General features: G+C 41.5%; 1 protein-coding gene across 1 annotated transcript; it reads left to right on the forward strand.

The window, feature by feature from the left end:
- Nucleotides 1-334: 334 nt before the first annotated feature.
- Nucleotides 335-7886, forward strand: colgalt2a (collagen beta(1-O)galactosyltransferase 2a). Its single transcript, XM_007250743.4, has 13 exons — nucleotides 335-379; nucleotides 463-884; nucleotides 2347-2460; nucleotides 2774-2891; nucleotides 3551-3685; nucleotides 3907-4111; nucleotides 4386-4505; nucleotides 4624-4697; nucleotides 5348-5454; nucleotides 5554-5686; nucleotides 5862-5989; nucleotides 6194-6400; nucleotides 7365-7886. The coding sequence occupies exons 1-13, from the start codon at nucleotides 335-337 to the stop codon at nucleotides 7606-7608; spliced, it is 2052 nt and encodes a 683-aa protein (XP_007250805.4). The 3' UTR covers nucleotides 7609-7886.
- Nucleotides 7887-16674: the final 8788 nt, after the last annotated feature.

Consider the following 16674-nt stretch of genomic DNA (forward strand, 5'->3'; position numbering starts at 1 on the left):
TATTAGCTTGTGATTAGCACATTAGTTAATGTTTACCACGTTAGCTTGTGATTAGCACAGTAGTTCATGTTTACCACATTAGCTTGTGATTAGCAGGGTTGTTGATGTTTATCACATTAGCTTAGCACAGTAGTCAATATTTACTACAGTAGGTGATGTTTACCACATTAGCTTGTGATTAGCACGGTAGTTAATGTTTACCACATTAGCTTGTGATTAGCACAGTAGTTCATGTTTACCACATTAGCTTGTGATGTTTACCGTATTGTTTACCCTATACTAATCAATGGATTTTATTTTTTTTTTATTTATGTGCCTTTGCCAATTGGTAGAGATGGCACAATCAGGTTGGGTTAAGATCAACACCTTCTTTAATAAGGTATAGTGACTTAAATGTGTTTTCACAGTTTTAATGGATGAGCATTGAACATAAGTTAAAGTGATAAATGTATACATGTAAAGACATGTAAAATACAAATAGACAGGTTGTTATCTATCTTTTTAGGAATTATCAGAGTGTCCTTTGGAAATGAGCAGCTCAGCTCAGATTCCCTCCCTGGTCAGTACCGTTCTGGATCCACACAGACCACTCAGCCACACATTGACCACCACATTCTTTCTCCCACTGGTGCAGGACACTGGGAGAACACTGTTGTGGCCATGCTGCCTCTAAGTGTGTCTGTTCAGCTTTTTTTTGCAGCACTAATGACAAGGTTTGGATCTTTAAGCGCTCTCATTGACCTGGAGCCGGTTCGGCCCGAGTCGGCGCTGCTCAAGCCAAAAGTCATGATTGCAATTCTGGCTCGCAATTCTGAACACAGTCTTCCCTTCTACCTGGGCTGCATCGAACGCTTGGACTATCCAAAGGACCGAATTGCTGTCTGGTGAGTTCTTTTTTTTTTTTTTTAATTAATGAACTTATATATCTAAGGGACAGTTATACTGTTTATGTTAATACAGCAGAATAAATAGAAAAATGCACAAAGAAGATTTTTATTTAAAATTTAAAATTGAGTTTCCATATTCCTTAGGTTATAGTTTTAAAATTAAAAAAGTCATTTCAAATTAAGAATAAATAAGTAATTCAGTGTGTTTGACTTCAGTGTGTGGTTTGGAAAGATTAAAAACAGTAATTGTACAAAATCTAACAGACTTAGGTTTCTTTATAGTGGTGCATGACTGCAACATAAATATATACAGATAATTTATTTATTTTAATCCACAATCCACCACTGAACCCCCATTACTGTGTGTCTTCTTAAGTCTTTTTTCGTTTTATGCAATTCTATAATGGTAAAATAGAGTAAAGGTAATATTTGGAGCATCACACCCTAATGTATCCCTCCACCAAAATGTATGTATAAATCTTTATTTAAAAAATATGCTAATTAGGTTCCAGGCCAAAATTACATAACATCAAACAAACAAGTGAGTTGTGGTCATCAAACAGCGCGAACATTCTCAATGATTATTGACTGTGGTAACTTTCAGTGAGGGAGCTTTTAGAGGCATACTACTTTATAGATGTCTGATGCCATTGATTTCTTGCACCAGGAGTGGCATGAAGTTATCCAAAAGCAGTGTGTAAGACTGGTGGAGGAGAACATGATCCCAAGATGCATGAAAACTGTGATTAAAAAACAGGGTTATTCTTTGCATTATTTGAGGTCTGAAAGCTCTGCATCTTCAGAAACTGAAGTGGTCTCTTATTTTTATCCAGAGCTGTATTACTGTATAGGTGCAGATCCTCTCATATAGGGGTGCTCTATTTGAGGGCAAGTCCTAAGTCAGAGTCCGCACCCAAGTCTGAAATATGCACCGCTAGAAAAGTACACACAGAGAGGCCGAAAGAGTGCTCACACTTCAGTGAAAGAATGCAGAGAGATCTTTCTGTGTGTGTGTGTGTGTGTGTGTGAGAGAGAGAGGGATGCTAGATCTTAGAACAAACCACATTTGTCTTTGTATGAAGCAAATGTATATTATTTTGCAAGAAAAAGCAGATATTAGTTGCTATGGTGCACCAGGTGGCTGTTATGGTGTTGCTAAGTAGTTTATGTAGATTTGCAATGTGGTTACTAATTTGCTGTTGCTAGGTGTTGCTGTGATGTTGATAAGTGGTTGATGGAGTGGAGTTGCTTGGTGATTGCCAGGGTATCCCGAGTGGTTGCTAAGCAACCACCTAGCCATGACGCTTATGAATGCCACAGCAACCAAGCAACTACCTAGCTGCAGATCCATTGCAACAGTAAAGCAACAGTAAAGCATCTATTAACCTCCTATGAATTGTTTAAAATACGTAATCGTTTTGCTTTTCTTTCAGCAGTTGTGTTCTTGGCTGTGTTGCAGGGTTGCTGCAGATCACAGCAGTGATAACACCACAGCCATGCTGCAGGAGTGGCTGTCGGGAGTGGAGGGGCTGTACCACTCTGTACGGTTCAGGACTACAGAGGACGAGAGGAGGTAACTGTCCAGACTGTCTCAGCCCCTAGATGTGAACAGTGATATATCACTCTATATGTTTCAGTTATTTTGTAGAAAAGTACAAATGTTGCTAATTTTAAATTTGAGCATCAAGGAAATAAGTTATTGTTTTTTAACATTAAAAAATCTGACGAACATTGCAACTGAAAGACAAAACAGTATGTTATCATTTTTCTGTCATAACTGTTTGTGTATAACTACAAATTATACAGAGCAGCAGCCTTCTAACAAGCACTTTTTTCACTTATGTCTGTACCTGTAGTTCAGCTGTGCTTTTATTTTTCCTCTTTAGCTCCTATGAGGACGAGCAGGGTCCCAAACACTGGCCAGAATCCAGATTTATTCATGTGATGAAGATGAGACAGGCGGCTCTGCGATCAGCCCGGGCTCAGTGGGCTGACTACATCCTTGTGAGATGCTCTGAATGTGGATTTGGAATGCACATGGAATTACATTTTGAGATTTCACTCAGAATATTTATCATATTCTGACACACAAATAAAATGCATCAGCAGTGGAATAAAATGTACAGATGGGTCAATGTTCTTTAGGTACTGATGATATATACTCGATATGCTTATTGTCGATGCAATAAGAACTTTTTCACACTATAAAGTCTGTTTAAAGAGCCACTACACCCTAAGCTATATTTTTTTCCATTAATAGCTGAAATGTGTTCCTTTGATGGAATAAAACATACCAGTCCTCCCTAACCCTAAAAAAAAACACATTTATTGTGGTAATTTCTGCCTCTGTAGCTCCCTCTTAGGTTCAACTGTGCTATAGGTGTGGATGATGTTTCCGTGTACTTTGGTATGCAGGCACATCATTACAATAGGCAGATCAGTTAATCAATAATACCAATAAACCCCTGTCACCGCTGTCAGAGGCACACTGCTGCTGCAGCTCAGCCAATCAGCTCTCCCTCCTGCTGCCCCGCCTCTAAACCCATACATCACCCAGTACCCCTCCCAAACTACCCCTCCCATTTTTTCACCCTTATTCAAATTTGAGCTGAGTTATTGGGGTTTAGTGCTTATTTAACATCTTGTTAATCTGATGTCTTAAGTTTGCAGATAGTGATAACCTGCTCACTAACCCAGCAGTGCTGATGCAGCTGATGGGTGAGAATCGCACACTGGTGGCCCCCATGCTGCAGTCTAGAACACTTTACTCCAACTTCTGGTGCGGCATGACCACACAGGTACGTTCAACATGACTGAGACCTTCTGTTTCAGCTACAGCTACCTAAATATGATCATAAAGTTTATATTTGTACAGGTTTTGCTGCACAGTAGAACAGTGCACCACCACTACAGAGTCTGCTCATTTTCTCAAAGGTCTTTTACAGTCAAAAAAGACTCAAACTGTCAAATAATTTTCTAAATAAAACCCATAACTCATCATATGCTTCTTTTTTCACAGGGATATTATAAAAGGACGGAAGAGTACATTCCCATTCGGAACCGTAAGCGCATCGGGTGCCACGCTGTCCCAATGATTCACTCCACCATGCTGCTGGATCTGCGGCGAAGTGCCAGCAAAGCCCTGACCTTCTACCCTCCGCATCACAACTACCCCTTGGTCCTGGACGACATCATGGTCTTCTCCTTCTCGGCACGACAGGCAGGTCAGCGTTTCATTATCCAATAACCTTTTTCATCGTTTTTATTCTGTACACTGAATCATGAAGCACACTGCTCAGTATCTCTGACATCCATTGACCTTACAGTAAATTAACTTATTGCCTAATGTGACAGAAAAGTAAAACATTAAAAAATGCATTAGATGTATGTTTTGCAACATCAAAAAATAAATGCACATATACAGCTCTGGGAAAAAAAATAAGAGATCACTTAAAAATGATGTTACTTTGATTTTACCAAATTGAAAACCACTTGTAGGAGTGCAGATGTTTGTGAGTAACAGAGAGGACTACGGCTTCCTGCCCGTTCCACTGAGAGCTCAGCAGACTCTGAAGGAGGAGGCAGAGAGCTTTGCCCACTCGCTCACAGAGGCAATGGGTGAGTGGGGTTCTCAATATTCCAATTAACACTAATAACTAATAGGAGTTTACTTATTTGCTAAAGAAAAAAGAACATTCACCTTTATTGTACTAATTTATTCTATATTCCCCTTCAGTTGAGTTTCCCATGCAGCCCTCACGCTATCTGACCCTCCGCCCAAAAAGAAAAGACAGAATGACCTTTGATGAGGTATATGTAATATATATTTCTTCTATGTCTTTGTACTATGTATAACTGCTACTATCTATCTATCTATCTATCTATCTATCTATCTATCTATCTATCTATCTATCTATCTATCTATCTATCTATCTATCTATCTATCTATCTATCTATCTATCTATCTATCTATCTATCTATCTATCTATCTATCTATCTATCTATCTATCTATCTATCTATCTATCTATCTCCTGTGCTCTAATATTCGCACCATTGGTCATATTAGTTATTTACTTAATTTCTTACTTGAACTTACAATACATTGCTTTTGGAATGGAACCTTATAGGCTGGTTTCGTGAGCAGGAATCAAGACTAGACCTTATTCCTGTTCATGACACCAACACCATGTGGAAAAATTGGCAACTTTGGAGAGGAATAAAAAAAACCTTTTTATTGAATTATAGAAAAATTGATGTGCTGTCGGAGTATTGTAGTTGAAAATCGGAAGGGGGGTGTTGGAGTAATGTAGTTTTGTGGTGATGGATGTTTTAGTGGAGAATGTTTTAGTTTAAAAAATGACTTTTTTTTTCCTTTCTTCTTGGGTGTACCTGCTTTGAATTCAACTCTTCTGCAATTAGGTTCAACAACCCTCTGGGTTGTTTCTCTTTCTTCTTTTAGGTCTATTTAATTAACCTGAGGCGGCGTGAGGACCGCAGACAGCGCATGCTGAGCACATTGGAGGTGCTGGGCATTGAGGTCACCCTGACGGATGCAGTGGATGGCAAGTACGATACTGTAACTTGAAATGTGAAAGATATTTGCTTTTTTCTTCTTCAGTATAGTTTCTTTTCTCTTTATTTTAACAATGTTTCATTCTTCCTCAGGGCTCTGAACTCCTCTCAGCTCCAGACTTTAGGCATTGAGATGCTGCCTGGCTATAAAGACCCCTACTCAGACCGGGTGCTGACCAGAGGAGAGATCGGCTGCTTCCTCAGCCATTTCAACATCTGGAAAGAGGTGTGTAATTACTGATGTTGCACACTAACATTTTGTGTCACTTTAGGTGTTGGTTAAAGGGTCCCGTCTGGGTTGGGAAAAAAATTCATTTTGTTCAAACATGTACCTATAAATAGCAAAAACAGAGAAACTGTACCAGAGCTGTATAAACAGGTGAGTGCATTGTCTCCCTCAGGTTGTCAGAAAGCAGCAAAAGCAGGTGCTGGTGCTCGAGGATGATGTCCGGTTCGAATTGAACTTCAAAACCCGCCTGAACACCATCATGGAGGATGCTAAGCATGCACACCTCAGCTGGGACTTAATGTTAGTAGAGATTTGCTGTCTGCACTAAGTGAACTATAGTGTAGGATTTTATTTAGTAGCATTAACGTGTTCACAATGTGTGCATCAATACGCAAAGTAGTACATAATAAAATAATAGAACAGATTTGCCTATAAAGATTTTATGCTACTAAATGTGCTAAAACTATACTAAGCTAAAGCTTTTTCCTCCTCTCTCTGTGTTAGATATGTGGGCCGTAAGCGACTGCAGGTGAAGAGTCCTGAGCGTTGGGTGAAGGGAGTAAAGAACCTGATTCACCCTGATTACTCTTACTGGACTCTGGGTTATGCTCTGTCCCTGGAGGGAGCGAAGAAGCTGCTGGATGCTCAGCCTCTGAGTAAAATGCTGCCGGTGGATGAATTCCTGCCCGCCATGTTTAACAAGCACCCTAAGTATGCAATGCCTCATCTTCATTCATTGTTATTTCTATGTAAATTTAAATTAGATATATTTTTTTTGATAACTTAGTAATCAAATATACCTTCAATGTGTATAAGGGTCACATGTGTATGTACATTTCTTAGAGTGGAAATATAATTGATTAAAGACTGTTATGTAACAGTTTGGGGTTTTGGAATTGGCCAATTTTACATTACAGTTGGCATACAGTTTAACATCACATCTTTTTTGCTTCTGATAAACACAAAAGTGCATGAAGTTTACAGTATGCCGCTAACATGTACCATGTTATTATTTTTATGCTTATTATTTTATTATTCTATGCCAAGATTCTAGGGCTTTTTTTTTAGTCTGGTTAAAGGACAACTCTGGTGTAAAATAGACTTTTAATGTAGTAAAACATGAAAAGTACTAATCTTTGTTGTATAGCCCACCTCCACTCTTCTGCAGTTTTTTTCACATTGTTATCGTGGATCTAGTAGCTCCACACCTCATTAAAAACTTTAAGAAGCTTATTAAAAAACTCTGTTTACTACCCGTAGCATCGCCTAATCTCCAGGCACTGCCATCACTGTACTGATCATGACTGGAGATTAGGTTACTCTACAGGTTGTAAACATTGTTTTGAACGGGATGCATTCAGGAGCATCATGGCTCCCATCAAAACTCATTTCCCTTCTGACTACGGTACTCTAAAGTATATCCATGTCTGTAAAAAGTATGAACTATGAAAGTCTTGTAATAGTGATTTTAGTATTGCCCACGGGGGAATAAATGAATGCGGAAGGCATGTTGAGGTGAGTTAATGTGACTATATACTATATATATATATATAGTCCCTGAAATTAATTTTTGCAACTTTGGATGTCTGTTTTCCAGACAGGGATTAAGCCTAGTTTAATTCAACCAAAAATATTCAGAAACCTTTGATTACCTATTCTCTCTATGTGTTTGTAGGGAAGAGTACATGGTTCACTTTGAGCAGAGGAACCTGCTAGCGTACTCAGTGGAGCCTCTCCTCCTGTACCCGACTCACTACACAGGAGAACCAGGCTACTTCAGCGACACAGAGACCTCCACGATCTGGGATGATGAAAGTAAAGCCACTGACTGGGACCGCGATCTCGCTCACAAAAAGCGTAACCGTGGCGACGCAGGTCCTACATCCACTTTGAACAGAGGACATGCAGATGAACTCTAAGCGGGACAATTACACCACTGCATACACTGATGGCCTAATTTATTGCTGGTGGTGGCTCTTGGGCTTTCTTTTAAATTGTTATGATTGTCAAAATTCTGTTTAATACTCATGTGGATGGATATTTTCTTTGAATACATCACACTGGAATACTATAAATCAAGAAATGTAATTTAAACAAAGCTAATGGCCTCCTTCTGTCTCTTACTATCAACTCAACCATATTAATGAACTGAACTGAATTGAACTGAACATTTCAACAATTAAACAACTGTAGTAAATACAGCAATTGCTGAGTTCTAGATATTTGGGAACTTGTAAAGTCAGAATAGTTCAGAATAAGAAGTAATTAGCTTAAATATTATGAATTTATTACGAAGACATCTCTGAAGGATTTTAATAATTATATTTTATGGTACAATTTATAATTATTTAAATGTTCTAAGCAGTTTTTATTAATGTTTTTATACATATCTTTTTTTGCAATTAGTTAAATGTACAATGGCATTACTATGCTAGTGTATTATTATTTAGTCGCATTACATGACCTTAAAATCACAATAATATTGTTAATGACCATCATTTTTAGGACTTAAAACAGATTTAACCTATTTGCAATTAAATTTTACTTAATTAACTTTGTGCTAAAACTCAAGTGTCACATCCACTTCCCCCAAAGACCAGAAACACAAATATCCAAACCATCATAATCATTTTATTTATTATTTAAAAAGCACTGGCAGTTTTCTGTGGTTTGAGGCAAACAATTAACCCATGTATTAGTAAAGATTCATACCTCAGAATAAGCTATGGAAAAAATACTTAAAAATCACACACAAATAATAGCATGTAATAAATTAAATCAGCAGAATAATACAAAATGAAACTGACAAATAAAAAAAAAACAAAAAAAAAAACATCGGTGCTGCATATGAAGAATGGAGGTTTTCAGCATTCAGTTTAGACACCTGAGGAGATGCATCATCAATGCTCATGTTCCAACGTGCTCCCTTTACGCCACCAATGTTCATCACAAGACCGTGTAGTAGGCAAGAGACGTGAACATGGTCCTGACCGACATCGTATTAGTGTGACAACTGGCCTGAACAAGAATGTTCACAAGGGGAATAAGCATATTAAAATTTTATGTGTATAAAAAAAAGCTGTGGGCTTTACAAGACCAAGATTGTACAGATACCAAATCAAGAAGGCAGCATTTAAAGGCTAACAAATGTTACGTTCCACTCTTGCTCATTTTTGCTCAAATAATGAAATCCAGACACACATAATTCATACTGGGTTGATTTACAGACGCAAGAGATCTCTGGCACCATTAATGATGCAGCACTTTAATCCCACCCCACCCCATCCCCCTATTCTTATAGCCCCTGAAAACAAACCTACAGTACAAGCTAGCAAGCTAGCTAGCTAGCTGTCCTCACTAACCTTACAGTCAAGCTATATGCCATAATTTAAACTTCTAAGCTATCTAAAAAGGGAACTGCTCATTATTCTTCACAGGCCACTACAGTTCAGTATTAAAGAAAAACAAAAAACATTTCACTCAGACATGCTGAGAGAGTGGCTAGCGAATATTCCTTCAAACCAGTTAGCATGATTCTCTGTTTGCATAATGCTAACTTACTAGCCCCTACTGGCATCTGTTAAGTATTAGCAACACTAGCACGCTAGCATTTCTGTGAGAAATATTCCTTTTTTTTCTCTATCATAACACTAAATTAGCACAAGTAGTGGTGCTTTAAAAATATATATATAAAAAAAAATAAGGAAAATAAGGAATTCAAGGCATATACAAAAGGGAAGACGGGAAAACAGCAATCAGTGGTTTCTGTGGTGGCATTTACTGGATGAGCGTCTGGTGGATCAGTGGGACGTAGGAGGGATATTAACTGCAGGGTTGATGCCACGGCGAAAAAGGAGGCTTTGTAAAAGTGGAACTTGAGTGACGCAACGGTATAGCACTCTCGACTTGTTCAGAAACAGATACAAGGCCAGCGGCGGCCTCCAACACAGTGCGCTCATTGATGGCTAACCGTGTCTGCCAAGAGCAGTACAACAGATCCAAAGACAACTCCAACCGAGGGTCTTGTATGGTTCTGAAGAGAACAGAACTTAATGAAGCAGAAAAAAACCCACATTAACATCTGTGAGGCGGTACAAATAGATGTTATTTTGATTAACAAGTGAGATTTGATTTCTGAGCTGAGAAAAGCGATAATGCCGCTTTTCTGAGAAAAAGTGAAAAGTGAAAATCCAGTTAAACAGCTTGTGGTTGTCATTTATGTTGAACAACTACGAAACCCCCCAATAAAACACAGTTTATCTTGTCTGTTTAAAAGTTGTATACGCCACTGCTCTTCAGATGACTGCCAGCAGGCACCTGTAGCAGAATAGCAGTATAGCTTGTATTGCTTGTATTGAAACTGAGTTAGTCAGTCTTGTGAATCTGCAATCTGAGAACAGATACAGATACTACTAGTGTGTGTGAGCTACAAACAAACATTGGTATTTTATTATCGGTTTTTACTTGAGTTTCGGAGAAAAAGACAAAAGATCAAAAGACTGGCTGGTAACCCGTATACAGATATGGAGACATGAAGGCCTGTTTGAAAGGCAAAGCTTCTGTACCTGGAATTAGTTCAACTGGCTGGTATGTGATAAAAAAAAGAGAGAGAGATATAGATAGATAGATATAATAAATGAAATGAATAATTCTCAAACAAATCAAGTCCATTCTTTTTTTGTTGTTGTTTGTCATCGTCATCGTTTCTCGCACTTGTCCAAGAACTTAAGAAAAGTGCATAGCGAGACTAAAGTATTTGGGTTTATTGTGAAAGGTCTCCCCATTCCACAGTGTTCTTTCTTTGAGAAGTACTTTTTTTGTTTTATTTTATACAGTGTTGCCCATCACACTAGCAGACAAATACCATAATCATCAACACCTATAAGAAAAGTGCAATATTGCATATGTGTATTTTCTTTAGTTTAGGAAAAGGGAGACGGGAGAAAAAAAAAGAAAAAATATCGGCAAACATCTGTAGAAAAAGTAAAATGGTAAACAACGGTGCAAAAGAAGTCGGATAGTATTTAAGGCTTTCCGAGATTCCTGATGTGTAATATTGTTCGCTGAGATAGATGTGAGGGGTCCACTTGGGGGACAGTTTGGAGAAAGAGAAACCAGTTGCCCAGTCTCTCCGCTACGTACATACATACACACACACAATCAAACAAACAAGCAAGCAAGCAGCACTAGCCTATCCATTAGAGCAAAGCTCTTAGCCCCTAATATAAGGTCTATAACCCAACAGGCATCACTCCAAGTAATTTATATAGCAACTCTACTGTAGAAGCTTTAGATTATTAAGTTGGCTTGGAAAAGCCAACTTATTGTTCTTCGAAATCTTATTATTATTATTATTCTCGGTAAATTTTATAAACAGTTTCTCCTCCTACAGTTTTCAAGCCAGAACCACGAAACTTCACAAGATGATAGAACCTATTGCCGCGGGGTGTGCTTGTGCTTTTCTAAGTGATCGGACCACCAGGGTCCGATCGGTGGTCCGCCAAAGTCAGATTTTTTCCCATAGACTTCCATTCACACTTTTTTCAAACGGCTCTAAAAGTCACAATTTTTGAGCTAGAACCACGAAATTCACAAGACATACAGAACTTGCTGAGACGTTTCAGACGATATGCTGATCTCACCGATACGATTTACGGTTTTCGTAAAATTATCGTACGAACTTTCCCCATAGGAATGAATGGGCGGAATGTTGGCCATCTCACACACGCCAGCCGATCCTGCGCACGGCCCCCCTCTCTGCCCTGCTCCTCAGTACTGTATCTGTATGGAGAAGATACTGCTGAACACAACCCACACCAGAACCAATACAACACTACACACACAGCACACACCACACACACGCACACACCACACATACACCACACCACACACTTCAAACCACACATACCACACACCAAACACACTCCACCCCACACACTCCACACCACACATACCCCACACCACACACACTCCACCCCACACACACTTTAAACCACACTTCAAACCACACATACCCCACACCACACATACTCCACACCACACAAACCCCACACCACACACACTTCAAACCCCACACCACACACACTTCAAACCACACATACCCCACACCACACACACTTCAATCCACACATACCCCACACCACACACACTCCACACCACACAAACCCCACACCACACACTCTTTAAACCACACACACTCCACAGCTCACATACCCCACACCACACACTCCACCCCACACATACCACACACTTCACACCCCACACCACACACTCCACACCACACATACCCCACACCACATACACTTTAAACCACACACAAACTCCACAGCTCATATACCCCACACCACACACACTCCACACCACACATACCCCACACCCCACACACTCCATACCACACACACACTCCACAGCACATATACCCCACACCCCACACACTCCATACCACACACACACTCCACAGCTCACATACCCCACACCACACACACTTCAAACCACACATACCCCACACCACACACACTCAACACCACACAAACCCCACACCACACACACTTCAAACCACACAAACCCCACACCACACACACTTCAAACCACACATACCCCACACCACACTCACTTCAAACCACACATACCCCACACCACACTCACTTCAAACCACACATACCCCACACCACACACACTTCAAACCACACATACCCCACACCACACACACTCCACACCACACACACTTTAAACCACACACACTCCACAGCTCACATAGCCCACACCACACACACTCCACACCACACACAATTCATACCCCACACTACACACACTTTAAAACACACACACACTCCACAGCTCACATACCCCACACCGCACACACTCCACACCACACATACCCCACACCCCACACACTCCATACCACACAAACACTCCACAGCTCATATACCCCACACCGCACACACTTCATAGCACACATACCCCACACCCCACACACTCCATACCACACACACACTCCACAGCTCACATACCCCACACCACTCACACTTCAAACCACACATACCCCACACCACACACACTCCACACCACACAAACTCCACACCACACACTTCAAACCACACAAACCCCACACCACACACTTCCAACCACATACTCCACACCCCACACACTTCAAACCACACATACCCCACACCACACACACTCCACACCACACAAACTCCACATCACACACACTTCAAACCACACAAACCCCACACCACACACACTTTAAACCACACACACTCCACAGCTCACATAGCCCACACCACACACACTCCACCCCACACACTTCATACCCCACACCACACACACTTTAAACCACACACACACTCCACAGCTCACATACCCCACACCACACACTCCACCCCACACATACCACACACACTTCACACCACACACTCCACACCACACATACCCCACACCACACACACTTTAAACCACACACACACTCCACACACAGCTCATATACCCCACACCGCACACACTCCACACCACACATACCCCACACCCCACACACTCCATACCACACACACACTCCTCAGCTAACATACCCCACACTACACACACTCCACCCCACACATACCACACACTTCACACCACACATACCCCACACTCTCCATACCACACACACACTCCTCAGCTAACATACCCCACACCACACACACTCCACCCCACACATACCACACACTTCACACCACACATACCCCACACTCTCCATACCACACACACACTCCACAGCTCACATACCCCACACCATACACACTCCACCCCACACACACTTCACACCCCACACCACACATACCCCACACTCTCCATACCACGCACACACTCCACAGCTCACATACCCCACACCATACACACTCCACCCCACACATACCACACACAGTTCACACCACACATACCCCACACCACACACACTCCACACCTGACACACACCCCACACTCCACCACACATACACCACACCACACACTCCACACCACATACACCCCACACCATACATACTCCACCCCACACATACCATACACAGTTCACACCACACCTACCCCACACCACACACACTCCACACCTGACACACCCCACACTCCACAGCACACCCCACATACACCCCACACCACACACTCTACACACCCCACAAACTCCACACTCAACACACTCCACACCACACACACTCTACAGCCCACACCACAACCAGTTAGCAACACCTTAGCCACACCACACCACGCACTCCACATCACACACACTTCAAACCACACAAACCCCACACCACACACACTTTAAACCACACACACTCCACAGCTCACATAGCACACACCACACACACTCCACCCCACACACTTCATACCCCACACCACACACACTTTAAACCACACACACACTCCACAGCTCACATACCCCACACCACACACTCCACCCCACACATACCACACACACTTCACACCACACACTCCACACCACACATACCCCACACCACACACACTTTAAACCACACACACACTCCACACACAGCTCATATACCCCACACCGCACACACTCCACACCACACATACCCCACACCCCACACACTCCATACCACACACACACTCCTCAGCTAACATACCCCACACCACACACACTCCACCCCACACATACCACACACTTCACACCACACATACCCCACACTCTCCATACCACACACACACTCCTCAGCTAACATACCCCACACCACACACACTCCACCCCACACATACCACACACTTCACACCACACATACCCCACACTCTCCATACCACACACACACTCCACAGCTCACATACCCCACACCATACACACTCCACCCCACACACACTTCACACCCCACACCACACATACCCCACACTCTCCATACCACGCACACACTCCACAGCTCACATACCCCACACCATACACACTCCACCCCACACATACCACACACAGTTCACACCACACATACCCCACACCACACACACTCCACACCTGACACACACCCCACACTCCACCACACATACACCACACCACACACTCCACACCACATACACCCCACACCATACATACTCCACCCCACACATACCATACACAGTTCACACCACACCTACCCCACACCACACACACTCCACACCTGACACACCCCACACTCCACAGCACACCCCACATACACCCCACACCACACACTCTACACACCCCACAAACTCCACACTCAACACACTCCACACCACACACACTCTACAGCCCACACCACAACCAGTTAGCAACACCTTAGCCACACCACACCACGCACTCCACACACCACACACGCCCCACACCACACACGCTCAACACCACACACACCCAACACCACACACACTCTACAACCCACACCACAACCAGTTAGCAACACCTTAGCAACCACCTGGAAAACGTTGGCAACTGCCTAGCAATCACTTAGCAACCACTTTAGAAATGACAGCAACTGCCTAGCAACCAGTTAGCAACACCTTAGCAACCACCTGGAAAACGTTAGCAACTGCCTAGCAACAGCTTAGCAACCACTTTAGAAATGACAGCAACTGCCTAGCAACCACTTAGTAACCACATGGAATACGTTAGCAACTGCCTAACAACCAATTAGCAACCACTTTAGAAATGATAGCAACGGCCTAGCAACCACGTGGAAAACGTTAGCAACTGCCTAGCAACCACTTAAGGAATGATAGCAACTGCCTAGCAACCACTTAGCAACACCTTAGCAACCTCCCCGGATACCATAGCAACACCTTAGCAACCACCTAGCAACACCTTAGCAACCACCTAGCAACACCTTAGCAACCACCCGGATACCATAGCAACACCTTAGCAACCACCTAGCAACACCTTAGCAACCACCCTGGATACCATAGCAACACCTTAGCAACCACCTAGCAACACCTTAGCAACCACCCTGGATACCATAGCAACACCTTAGCAACCACCTAGCAACACCTCAGCAACCACCCCAGATACTATAGCAAAACCTTAGCAACCACCTGGAAAGTTTTTAGATTTCAGCATGTAACCAAAAGTTTTAGATTTCAGCACTTAACCAAAAGTTTTTAGATTTCAACATTTAACCAAAAGTTTTTAGATTTCAGCATTTAACCAAAAGTTTCTAGATTTCAACATAAAAACAAACGTTTTAAGATTTCAGCGTTTAACCAAAAGTTTTTAGATTTCAGCTGTTAAACAAACGTTTTAAGATTTCAGTGTTTAAGCAAAAGTTTTTAGATTTCAGCATTTTACCAAACATTTCTAGATGTAAGCAATTAACCAAAGGTTTTTAGATTTCAGCGTTTAACCAAATGTTTTTAGATTTAAGCGTTTAACCAAACGTTTTTAGATTACAGCGTTTTTGGTATTTAGCTTTTAGCCAAAAGTTAACAGCATAGCAACGACTCTTCACACTCTTCAGACAGAAACAGCTTAACAACCATTTTAACTTTTCAACGTTATTAGCGCTCTTTTCCAAGCCAACTTAAAGTTCGTTCACGAACTTTGCCTTTTCTAGTTTATATATATAATTATATATACACACACACACTCAACACACTCAGCCAAATGCGCATACACTGACGCAAGCCATTTGCAACACATTCAGACATGATGCTTCATGTCTAAAGGTGAGGATTTTTCAAGGATGAGGGGGGAGAAAAAAAAAAAAAAAAAAAAAGACAAATCGATATGCAAATAAGCTAAAAACACTTTGAACCAATTTTCATGGAACTTCAGTGTCAACCCTACTGGAATATACAGTATTTTTTTTTTTTTTTGCAGTCGCGCAAAAACATGATGTTAACATGTCATGATGAATGAACCAATAGAAATGCTCCAAAACGCATGACAGCACTGATACAACTAAACTGTCAATATCAGCAACTGCAAATAAAAACAATAACTTTTTATAATATTAAAGACTGAAAATAGCACAAAAAAAATAAAAAATAAAATAACCCATGATGTT

Source organism: Astyanax mexicanus, chromosome 8 (assembly GCF_023375975.1).
Source record: "Astyanax mexicanus isolate ESR-SI-001 chromosome 8, AstMex3_surface, whole genome shotgun sequence".
NCBI lineage: Eukaryota > Metazoa > Chordata > Actinopteri > Characiformes > Acestrorhamphidae > Astyanax > Astyanax mexicanus.

Bases quoted from the DNA above. Each gene is read 5' to 3' on its own strand.
- colgalt2a (XM_007250743.4), top strand. From the start codon at position 335: ATGGCACAATCAGGTTGGGTTAAGATCAACACCTTCTTTAATAAG. The intron at 2,461-2,773 runs GTAACTGTCCAG...TTTCCTCTTTAG, and splicing joins ACTACAGAGGACGAGAGGAG to CTCCTATGAGGACGAGCAGG. The intron at 2,892-3,550 runs GTGAGATGCTCT...TGATGTCTTAAG, and splicing joins AGTGGGCTGACTACATCCTT to TTTGCAGATAGTGATAACCT.